This window comes from Aotus nancymaae, unplaced genomic scaffold (assembly GCF_030222135.1).
Source record: "Aotus nancymaae isolate 86718 unplaced genomic scaffold, 86718_ANA_hifiasm-v0.15.2.pri h1tg000011l, whole genome shotgun sequence".
Classification (NCBI taxonomy): Eukaryota; Metazoa; Chordata; class Mammalia; order Primates; family Aotidae; genus Aotus; species Aotus nancymaae.
In genome coordinates this window covers 15154043-15166594 of record NW_026988422.1, presented here as the reverse complement: position 1 = coordinate 15166594, position 12552 = coordinate 15154043, and the positions used below count along the sequence as shown (strand labels likewise).

Genomic DNA, 12552 nt, shown 5'->3' with positions numbered 1-12552 from the left:
TATATACACTGACAAAAGAGTCCCAAGGTAGATGAAGCAAAAATTGACAAAATTGAAGAGATAAATAGAATTCAACAATACTACAATCATGTGTCGCTTAATGAAGGGAATAAGTCCTGAGAAATGCATCATTAGGTGATTTTGTCATTGTGCAAACATTATAGAGTGAACTTGTACAAACCTAGATGGTAGAGCCTGCTACACAACTAGGCTGTGTGGGATAGACTGTTGCTCCTAGGCTACAAACCTGTACAGCATGTTACTTAATACTACAGGCGATGGTAACACAATGGTAAGTATTTGGGTGCCTAAACATACCCAACCACAAAAAGGTACAGTAAATGTACAGTATATAAAAGGTAAAAAATGGTACACCTGTACAGGGTATACCATGAATGGGGTTTGCAGGGCAGGAAACCAGGGCAGTTGTGAGTAAATGTGAAGGCCTAGGATATTTTAATACGCTACTGTAGACTTTATAAACACTGTATACTTAGGATACATTTAATTTATAAAAACATATTTTTCTTTCTTCAATAATAAATTGACCATACCAAGTATTGGTAAGGATGTGAAAGAACTGGAATACTTCTATATATTTATAGTTCTTTATAAATTTTTAATTTTTTTTTAACATTTTGACTCTTTTGTGACACTTAGCTTAAAACAAACACATTGGAGAGCTGGGCAAAATTTTTTTTTATTCTATATACCTTTTTCTTCTTTTTCTTTTTCTTTTTTTTTTTTTGAGACAGAGTTTCGCTCTTGTTACCCAGGCTGGAGTGCAATCGCGCAATCTCGGCTCACTGCAACCTCTGCCTCCTGGGTTCAGGCAATTCTCCTGCCTCAGCCTCCTGAGTAGCTGGGATTACAGGCACGCGCCACCATGCCCAGCAAATTTTTTGTATTTTTAGTAGAGATGGGGTTTCACCATGTTGACCAGGATGGTCTCAATCTCTTGACCTTGTGATCCACCCGCCTCAGCCTCCCAAAGTGCTGGGATTACAGGCATGAGCCACCGCGCCCGGCCCTATATACCTTTTTCAATTTTTGAAATTTAAATTTTTTTTCTTGTTAAAAAATGAAGACATAAACACACATGTTAGCCTAGGCCTACACAGGGCCGGGATCATGAATATCACTATCTTCTTCTCCACATTTTGTCTGACTAGAAGATCTTCAGGGACTATAACTTGCATGTAGCAGTCATCTTCTGTGACAATATTACCCTCTTTTGGAATACCCCCTAAAAGACCTGTCTGAGGCTGTTTTACAGTTAACTTTTTGTTGTTGTTTTTTGAGACAGGATCTCCCTCTGTTGTGCAGTGGTAATCTTAGCTAACTGCAGCCTTGAACTCCTGGGTTCGTTCAATCAATCCTCCAGCCGCAGCCTCCCTAGTAGCTGGAACTACAGGTGTGTGCCACCACACTCAGACAATTTTTTTTCTCTTTTAATAGAGACAAGGTCTTGCTTTGCTTCTCAGGCTGGTCTCAAGCTCCTGGGCTCAAGCAGTCCTCCCCCGTCAGCCTCTCATAGTGCTGAAATTATAGGTGCGAGCCACTGTGCCTGGCCCAACTTTTTTTTGTTTCTAAGAAGTAGGAATAGACTCTAAACTAATGATAAAAAGTATAGTATAGCATTTACATAAATCAGTAACATAGTCATTTATTATCATTATCAAGTATTATGTACTGTATATAATTGTATGTGTTATCTTTTTTGTGTGTCATATTCTAAGATTTTTTGAGGGCGCTCTATTTTATTTTAACTTATATTTTAAGTCTAGGGTACATGTGCAGGATGTGTAGGTTACATAGGTAGACATGTGCCATGGTGGTTTGCTGCACAGACCAACTCATAACCTAGGTATTAAGCCCAGCATCCATTAGCTGTTCTTCCTGATGCTCTTCTTCCCCCTGCCATCCATGACAGGCCCCAGTGTGTGTTGTTTCCTGCAATGTGTCCATGTGTTCTCATCATTCAGCTCCACTTATAAGTGAGAATTCAGTATTGGTTTTCTGTTCCTGCATTAGTTTGCTGAGGATAATGGCTTCCAGCTCCATCCATATCTCTGCAAAGGACATGATCTTGTTCCTTTTTATGGCTGCATAGTATTCCTCAAAGATCTAGAAGCAGAAATTCCATTTGACCCAGCAATCCCATTACTGAGTATATACTCAAAGGAATATAAATCATTCTATTATAAAGATACATGCACATGTATGTTCATTGCAGCATGCACTATTCACAATAGCAAAGACATGGAATCAACCCAAATGCCCACCAGTAATAAACTAGATAAAGAAAATGTGCTACATGTGCTATACTTTTATATGACTGTTAGTGTGGTTGCTTTGTTTATACCAGCATCACCAAAACACATGAGTAATGCATTGTGCTCTGACATGATGGCTACAACATCACTAGGCAATAGGAGTTTTTCAGCTCCATTATAATCTTATGGGGCCACCTTTGTATACACAGTCCATTGTTGATGGAAGTGTTATTTGACACATGACTATAGTAAGAGGCTTCAATACCCCACTATCCATAATCTTTGGAACAACTACAAAACATGATCAAGGAAGATGTTCAGTAACATTAGTCATTAGAAAAGTACAAATTAAAACTACAGTGAGTTACCTCTGCATGTCATGAAATGGCTTAAATTTGAAAGAATGACCATACCAAGTATTGGTAAGGATGTGGAGGAATTGGAATACTTCTGCACTGCTGCTGGGAATGTAAAATTGTGTAACCACTTTGGCCAACAGTTTGATAGTTTCTTGAAAAGGTAAGCAGTTAGCTATAATATGATCCAGTCGTTCCACTCCCACTCATTTTCCTGACAGAAAAGAAAGCCTGTGTTCCATGAGCTGTTCATTTGTTGACTCAACCAACCATGGATCAAAAATATTTGGGAAAAAATAATTCCATCTGTACTGTACATGTACACTTTTTTCTTGTCATTACTCCCTAAACAATACATAGAACAGGTATTAACATAGCATTTACATTGTATTGGGTATCATAAGTAATCTAGAGATGATCTACAGTATAAGGGAGGATGGATGTAGGTTATATACAAATGCTACACCATTTGATATCACAGATTTTTGAACCTCCTTGGATTTTGATATTCTCAGGAGGTCATGGAACCAATCCCCTATGGAGGGATGACTGTACACAAATGTTCATGACAGCTTTATTTGCAATAGCCAAAACCTGGAAACAACTCAAATGTCTATCAACAAATGAATGAACAAATTGTGGTACATTGATATTGTGGAATACTACTCAGCAATAGAAGGTGATAAACTATTGTTACACACAACATGAATGAATCTCAAAATACTTGTGCTGAGTGAAAGAAGCTAGATCAGAAAAAGAATACAATGTATATAAGTGTATGATTTATATAAAATTCTGGAAAATGAAAACTAATATATGGTGATGCTTACTTGGAACAGAGTGGATAGGGAGGAGTGAAAGGAAGAGATTACAAATCAGCATGAGGACTTTTTGTGGGCTGTTGGATATGTTCATTATCTTGACTGTGGTGATGGTTTTACTAGCGTATGCGTATATCAGAATTTATCGTAGACTTTAAATATTTGTAGTTTATTATATGTCAATTATACCACAATAAAGCTTCTGTCTTTCTTTCTTTCTTTTTTTTTTTAAAGCAGTAGAGTTCTCAAGATTGTTTAGATTGAAGTTCCCAAGGTTGTTTAGATTGAAATCTTTTAGATTTGGCAGTGAAGGACTCTTTAGTGAGTTGGGTGAGGGCAATTCTTGGTAAGTGGAGCTTTTTACTTTTAGTTGAAAGTAATTACTGGAGGCTATACTCAACCAGTTGGCATTATCAGTTACTATTTATTGAACACTTGCAGCTTTGTATTTTTATTGTACTAGGATTCTTTATGTAAATATGAATATTATACTAACATTAATTTTTTTTTTTTAAATTTTCCTTTTTTGTTGTTCTGTTTCCCCCAGATCTATGTGGCTATTTGGAGGAAGAAGAGGAAAGTACCACCGTTCAAAAATTTATAGACCATCTGCTCCATAAAAATGTGGTAGATTCTGCAGTGATGGAAGATCTTGGAAGGAAGGAAAACCAAGGCAAGAAGCAGCAGAAGGATCCTCGTCTTACCATGGAGATGAGACATAAGCAGGTGGGAGGGAAAAACAAAATTAAAATGGATAACAGGAAGCAGTCTTTGTGTAACACATTTAATAAGCTTAAATAAAGACATAGGCTTTATTATGAAAAAGGGTGCCATCTGTGGTTTGGTTAGGAAGAATAAAAATAAAATATAAGAACTTCAGAAGAAAAATAATTCTCATAAACTGAGGGTAGGAAACAATTTATTTAAGAAATAGCCCAGAAAAGAATTGATTGCGACCAAGAATATTGAGATAAACCTTATTAGTTTGAATGTGGTACTTCCTATTATAAACACCTAGATTGTGTGTGCTTGAGTTTCATTTTCAAATTGTAACATTAATATTATTAATATTCTGGAGAATGTTACAGGATAATTCCTTTCCAGACAACTGAAATTCACTCATTTTGTGATTATAATTTAAAATGGAAGACAGATCTGAATTGAATCAAGTTCAGCTGTTTTGAATTAGAAAAGCATGTGAGAACTTTCTTTTCTCCAAAGGGAATAGTAGGTTATTGCAAAAAAGACTGGTGTCTCAACACTTTGTAAAGGAGTGCCAGGGAATCCAGAACTAAGACTGAACCGGAATTAGTATCTGTACGTGTGTGTGCCATCTTTGCATAACACTGAATTTCCGATTGCCAAATTTGAAAATAACTGCTTTAAATCATTCAATCAGGGTATATGTAATCAGCACTGGGAATGCTAGAGAAATGGTAGAAGTATGATTCTAGTTTGGATTTGTGACAAAAGGGAGGAGAGAAGGTTCAATAAGATATATGGTCATTGTCTGGCAGTCTTATCAGAGGTCTTATCATAAGTCTTATCACAACTAGAGAATAAGATAAGGGTAAAGTTAGGTGAAGCAGGAAGGAAAGGACCTTTCATTAATTCATAGCTACTCTTGCCCTCTAAAGGATTAATAGCTTTGAAAAACAATGAATGTGCTTGTTCATGTTTTTGATTTCCAAATATTATCCAGAATCACTGCTATATTTACCTAATAATAGAAATGAATGAAGGATTGTGGTGTTCCTTAAGGCAGTAAATCACTGTTCTACCATTCACAATGTAGTGTCCAAAAAAGTTCTGTTCTGCTTAAATTATAATTAGAATGCAGACAGGAACTAAGTATAATAAAAGCAGTAATGTATACCTTGGACAATCTTACAAGTGAGAAATCATTACTAAATAAGAATCCAGAACTTGGGATCTGAGTCATTAGATTCTCCACTTTTCTGTGATGTGGATTATTCCCAGATTGTTTGAGTCATCTTCATCTGATTTCATCTAAAATTTTATATTGGCCTTTTCCCAGTAAACAGATGAATTCCCCTTATCCTACCAATAAACAGTGGAGTTCTCAGCCAGAATATTTCAAACTGGTTGTATTCTGAACTTCAGAATATGTTGTAAGGCTTTTCAGATCCCTTTCTACTTGAAAGGCCATACTTCATCTTTATTGTATTTGCTTTAAGGTAAAAGAAAATCGCTTAAGACGTGAGAAAGAACTAGAGCGCCAGAGAATAGAAAAGGCCCTGAAAAAATCTGCCTTCTTGGAGGCTCAGTGTCTGGTGCAAGAAGAGAAGAAAAGGAAGGCTCTGAAGGCCAAGAAAGAGGAAGAGGCGATTCAAAGGGAGATGGTGAAGCTTCGGAGGGAGATAATTGAGAGGAGACGCACTGTGAAAGAAGCATGGAAAATGTAAGCCAGTGTGATAAGCACTGTGGACTTTCTCTGTTTAAGCAGTCATTTTAGAAGTGCTCTGAAGTTTTTAAAGTGCACAAACATTGCAATAACAAAACACAAAAGAGAAATCACTCACTATTCCCCCATCTTAACAAATTAACTAATTTCATTTTTCCATGTTTCCTCCTGGTCTTGATCCCTTTACATACTTAATTATAACCATAAATTACCTTTAATTTGTAATTCTGCTTGTTGTAATTAACACATTGCCCGGAGTCCTGGGGTGTATATATTACTCCACTGTGTTCCTATACCGTAATTTATGTAATGACCACCTCCCCATACTGGTAAACATTTCAGCTACTTCAGATTTTTCACCATTATAATATTGCAATGAGCATCTTTAAGCATAGAGCTTTTTCAGTCTTTTGAATTATATTCTTAGAAAAATTATTAGGCGTGTAATTTCTGAGTTAAATGACACAGGTCGTTTTCTGACTCTTGAAACATTGCCAAATTGCTTTGAAAATGGGTTTTACTTGTTTATCAGCAGCAGGTCAGTTTATCATACTATTCTCAACATTGGGGAGTATCATCATTTTCAATGTTTTTACACTTTTAATGGTATTATATTGAGTAGTTTGCATTTCTTTGGTTAGATAATATTTGTAAGGTTGAACATGTTCAGTAATTGTGTCTTAGTCTTTTGTGAATTGTGTGTCTTATTTTCTGATAATCATACAGAAAGTCACCACTGCCTTACTGCCACTGATAAAGAAAAAGAATATCTGAGATAAGAGGAAGATGAAAATAATCCTCACAGGATGTAGTACTGTTATCCATCCTCATGCAGAAAATGAGCTTCATAAGTGAAATAACTAATGTATTTATTCTGAGAAACAGCACGGATGCAGGAACTGCAAATGTCTTGGAACAATGTGACTAAAGTGTCTGACTACTCAAACTGAGAGGCCGCAAAGACCTATTAAATAATCCTTTCCACCCCCCTCAGCCTACACAGCTTTCCCCCCTGTGTTCTTGATTGCTCTCATTCTACCTAATTTAAAACAGCTCAGCAGTGGACATGTGCTTTACTCCTTCAAGTGCCAGGCTGAGGCCTCCTCCAGGTGCCATTGCTTTCAGAAAGCCATCACTGGTGTTTTACTTAGTTCTTTCTAAGGTCAGCCTTGCTTTTCAGATTGCTCCCAAGCCCTGCAAAAACTAGGTTGACCTAAAATAAATTGTGAAAACAAGTAACATTTAATGGTAGTAGGATGCTCTGCTCACTGTAGGCACTCAACAAATGTTCACTGACCAGTCATTTCTTTTAAAACTTAAGATCTTTTCCATGGTTACAGTGAAACAGATAACATGTTCTACTTCTAGGTGGATGAACTGGTTTAAACTTTCCAGAAAGCAATTTGGCGATAAACAACAAGAGCCATAAAATAGTATTATCCCTTACCTAGGAATTACAGCCTTAGGAAAACCACCCTAAGAAAATTGTCAGAAGTCCAGATAAAGATTTGTGCAGAAAGATAATTTAAATAACATTATTTATAATAACAGACAATAAATATTGGAGAACTTGCTAAGTAATGGCTGTACAGTGAAACAGGACTGACATTTTTTTCTGGGTAGAAATATGGATGGCTTTTATGGGTGTGGTAGCACACACTTGTAACCCCACCTACTTGGGAAGCTGAGGCAGGAGAATCACCTGATCCCAGGAGGTGGAGGTTGCAGTGAGCCAAGATCATGCCACTGCACTCCAGCCTGAGCGACAAAGTGAGTGAGACTCCATCTCAAAAGAAAAAAAAAAAAAAAGAAATGTGGATGGCTTTTATACCTCTCCAGTTTTTCACAATGAGCAGATATTTCTTTAAAAACAGATATATTCTAAAGTTATTTTAGAAAATCAGATTCGTGATATTAGAACTGTATTTCTTTAATGATCACTGTCCCCTTTCTGTAACCATGTAATATAACATTGTTACAGCATTCATAGTTTGGAAAAAGTCAATGAAATTTTTATTGTTGATAGGTCTTTTAAACCTATTTGTAAGCTGTCTTAAATCTGCTTCATTGCCTAGTTTTAAAGTTACCTCTTTCAAGATTCTTATTAATTTCAAAGGGAAAAGTAAGAATTCTATAATGGAGAAGCCACCTTAACCAAGTGAGGAAGGTTAGCATCACCAGTGATACAACATAACACTGTGTACCCTCTGTATCCTATATGAGAATGAACAAGAGAATATCTGTAGGGTATTCTGGCATCTTTCTGAATTTGAGTTTCCACAACTGTGAAGTAAAAATTCCAGAAAGACCAGGTGACTAGCTGGTTTGTGGCCAGAGTTCTTGAATTCTGATTCCTGACTAGGTGCTATGTTTACCACATCATTAACAGTGTATACTTTATACACATACATAAACCTCTGCAGTTAAATGCGCTACAATAAGAAGGCCATAGCTATGAGCTTGTTTGAATTGGTGAGCGAAAGAGGAACGGCCTGGATGAGGAAGAATAGATAGGTGAGCGAAAAAGAGGATGACCAGAAAGATGAACAACAAAGTTACTAAGGTGGTTCTGGTTACTTGCCTAAAGGCCTTTTCCTACTTAAGTTCTGTTTTTTTCTCTTTTCAACTATTTTAAAATTATTCTACAGTCCATGCCCTCCTTATTCAGTAACACCTGATTCTTTTGTTATTCCTCTTTCAAGAAACCTTGTAAAAGGCCTTTTAGTAAGAATCTCATTCCTTTCTTACTTGAGAATCCTTTTTTTCCCGTTGTATGGGAGAGAATTTATGTCTGTATTACAGACTACCTAGTAGTTGTTAACTCTCAAATTTTGATCAAAGTATGACTCAGTGTTTAACTCAATAAAAATACTAAAGTATCTATAATACTTTCTACTTTTCAAGGTACTTTATAACCATTTTATTTCATTTAATCTGTATTTTAAAAAGGAATAAAAGAAGCTCCAAAAAATTACCCTACTATGTAATTTTAGAACCAGATCTAAAAATTTGTGTATTCCGAAGGAAAATTCAGTGTTCATTCTACTGCAGTAGGTTGTAATTGCTCATCATTAATTTTATTATATATGTATTTTTTAATTGTTATTAACAGAGAGAAGAAAAGGCAAGAAGAGAATTCTCAAAATAGTTCAGAAAAAGTCTCATTTGAAAATACTCACATTCTTCTGAATGAGGAAAAAATGGCAAAAGAAAGAAAAAGGAAATTGAAAGAATTATTAATCCAGATTTTCAAGGAAAATCAACAGGTGGGAATTGCAATGTCTCTTTACTCAGCATTCTGTAGTATAAATGACAAAGAGCTCCATCTGAGATGGGATCAATACTAAGTCCAGCTGAACCTCATCACAAATACCAAAACTGCCCACAGTATTTATTCTGTGTATCCAGCTGACCTGGTGAGCAGGGCAGTACATGAATCCCCTGTACTGAGGCTATTCTTTATATACTCTGGTGGGATCCTGGGAAATTACTGGGGTGAGGGAGGTAAATTGTGGGCTTCTTCCAAAATCACCTCTAAAGAATAGCATTTAACTATTATTAACCTTAACTAAGGCAGCTCTCTGGCAATTTTTGAAAGCTTGACTTCCACTTTGACAGTTGTAAGGACCATTGTGTTCTGGATTATTCAGAAGATACAAGAACTGGTTACTTGCCTTTTAGTAACTCTGATCCTAAAGCAATGATACACTTATACCTGTGCTTTTCTTTTTAATGGTCTACATTTTATTTTACGTTTTCTCCCTTTCTTTTACTTTGTCTTTTTGTAAAAATAATTTGCTGATTTTTAATATAAAAGCGAATATCCTCTTCAGGCTACTTAAGCAGTTTTTTCAATATAGTGGGATTGATAAAAGTATGAACTTGGGGATTATAATATTTCAAGTAAAAGGATTTACTGGGCAGATTTGTAAATGAAAGGGTTAGATAAGAAAAGATAAGTATGTATATTTTATATATCCTACAACACCCACCCCAAGGCCTTAGGCATTGCTGAAATTATGAAAGTTAATGAAATAAATATCTGAATGAGTAGATTTAGCAAGAGGAAAGAGAATGTTAGGAAGATACTGAGTGAGCTTGATAAATGTAGGAATAGACTTACAAAGGTCCTGGAAATCAATAACAGGAGTTTCAATATGATATGGATGACAGAGATATGCGGGAAAAAGTAAAGTAGTCAAAGTGAGTTCTTAAAAGCGATAGCCACATTTGATGGTGGCATTTTGAACTGATAAGAGGTTGTAATTATTGTAATTATTCAGTTACTAACCAACAAAAATTTGGTCAGAGTTTTGGCTTCAAGAAAACAGAGGGATGTGTCCTTATAGTAGAATGATTTGTAATCCTAATTAGGATTACAAATCATTCTACTATAAGGACACATGCACACGAATGTTCATTACAGCACAGTTTACAATAGCAAAGACCTGGAACCAACCCAAATGCCCATCGATGATAGACTGGACAGGGAAAATGTGGCACATATACACCATGGAATATTACGCAGCCATCAAAAATGATGAGTTCGTGTCCTTTGTAGGGACATGGATGAACCTGGAAACCATCATTCTCAGCAAACTGATACAAGTACAGAAAATCAAACACTGCATGTTCTCACTTTTAGGTGGGTGTTGAACAATGAGAACACACGGACACAGGGAGGGGAGCACTATACACTGGGGTCTGTTGGGGGGAAATAGAGGAGGGACAGCAGGGGGTGGGAAGGTGGGGAGAGATAGCATGGGGAGAAATGCCAGATATAGGTGAAGGGTAGGAAGGCAGCAAATCACACTGCCACGTGTGTACCTATGCAACAATTTTGCATGTTCTTCACATGTACCCCAAAACCTAAAATACAATAAAAAAAATACATCCTGTAGGGACTAGGGGAGGGACAGTGGGGGAGGTATAACATGGGGAGCAATGCCAGATATAGGTGATGGGGGGGTGGGTAATGGAGGGAGCAAATCACCTTGCCATGTATGTACCTAAGCAACAATCCTGCATGATCTTCACATGTACCCCAGAACCTAAAGTACAATTAAAAAAAATACATCTTGAAAAAAGAAAAGAAAAAGAAAACAGAGGGAAATGTAGTAGGAAGAAATGTAAGAGTTGGAATTAACATTTTGAGAAAGATTAGCAAAGACTTAGATTCTGCATGAGACAGATAGAATTAGTATTCTATAATAACAGTTCATATTTCAAAGAGAAAATAAGAGAAACAGGTATTCAGAGTGTCATCTTGAGAAGGCGTAAGGAAAAAGTACCATGGTATATTTCCCAACAAATTAGAGACAAATAAGATGTGTTTCCTAAAAAATGTTTAAATTGTACTGCAGTCCACTGTACAGTCATATACATTTTAGATGGAACTGCCAAATATGAATGTTAGACACATATGCAGAGTTTTACAAAATTAGTGGCCCATCTAAAACAGATTACTTAGTTTTAAAATATTTGACATGGAAAAGTTGCAAAAATAGTGCAGAGTTTTCTGAATACCCTTCACCCAACTTTTCCCAGTGTTAATATTTTCATAAGCATAGTATAATTATCAAAACTAGGAAATTAGCATTGGTCCGTGCCATTAAATACCATGAACTAAATCATAGACCCAATGAGAATATCACCAGTTTTTCCACTAATGTTCTCTCTCTGTTCCAGGACTCAGTCCATCATTTCACACTGCATTTATTTATTACATCTCTTTAGTCTCCTCCAGGCTGTGACATTTCTTCAGTCTTTCCTTGTCTTTTATGATCTTGCCATTTTTGAAGACAACTGGTCAGGTATTTTGTAGAATTGTCCCTTGTTTTGGGTTTTCTGATGTTTTCTCCCCCTTGCTTAAGGTTATGCATTTTTGGTAAGAGTGCTATTAGACATGATACTGTGCCCTTCTCAGTAGATCCTAACAAGGAGGACGTAATTACTACTGTTAACTTCGATCACTTGGTTAAGGATGTGTGCTGAGTTTCTCCATTGTAAAGTTGCTATTTTTCCTTCTCCTTGTCTTTCAGTAGATACCGTGAAGCTAAAAAAATATTTTGTTTCTCTTTAAACTGTCACCCATTAAGGTTAACATACATTGGTGACTCTTGACTGCAACGGTTATCAATGTTGTATTTGTCTAATGGTGATTTTGTGTTTCCTTCATTTCTTCTATATTTATTAATTGAAATTCTTCTAGAAGGAAGACAGTCCTTTCTACTTCATCTATGTGTGTATGTATATATGTTTGTATTCATTCATTCACTTATACAATTGTTTTATTTAGTGTGAGCTCATTGGTATTTATTTTATGGGTTATAATCTAATATTGTTGTTGTTTACTTGGTTATTCAGATTGTTTCAACTTTGTCTATTCGGAAACCTATCAGGTTGGCTCCTTTGTTTTTTCAACATGTTTCTGTCCTATTTTGGACGCTTCCTTTTTTGTTGGCACCACAAGATACTTTAGGCTTATCTTGTGTTTTCCCTGTCCTCACCCTGGAATCAACCACTTTTTCATGGAACTTTGATTCCTTTTACTGGAAAAATGGTCTTTGGAAGCCAAGATCTAGGCACTAAGTGTGTTCACTGCTACTGGAGTGTTATTTTTTTCTAGGCCTTCTCAGCAGACAGAGCTAGAATATATATAAATATATACATAG

At 36.1% G+C, this 12552-nt stretch overlaps 1 protein-coding gene across 2 annotated transcripts in view; it reads left to right on the top strand.

The window, feature by feature from the left end:
• Positions 1-12552, top strand: part of CCDC191 (coiled-coil domain containing 191) — an 89157-nt gene that overhangs the window by 15562 nt on the left and 61043 nt on the right. For both annotated transcript variants that reach the window (XM_012463988.2, XM_012463987.3), the window contains exons 5-7: positions 4001-4179; positions 5652-5875; positions 8991-9144. In XM_012463988.2, coding sequence (XP_012319411.2) covers positions 4001-4179; positions 5652-5875; positions 8991-9144 — 557 coding nt within the window. The remainder of the gene's footprint in view (positions 1-4000; positions 4180-5651; positions 5876-8990; positions 9145-12552) is intronic.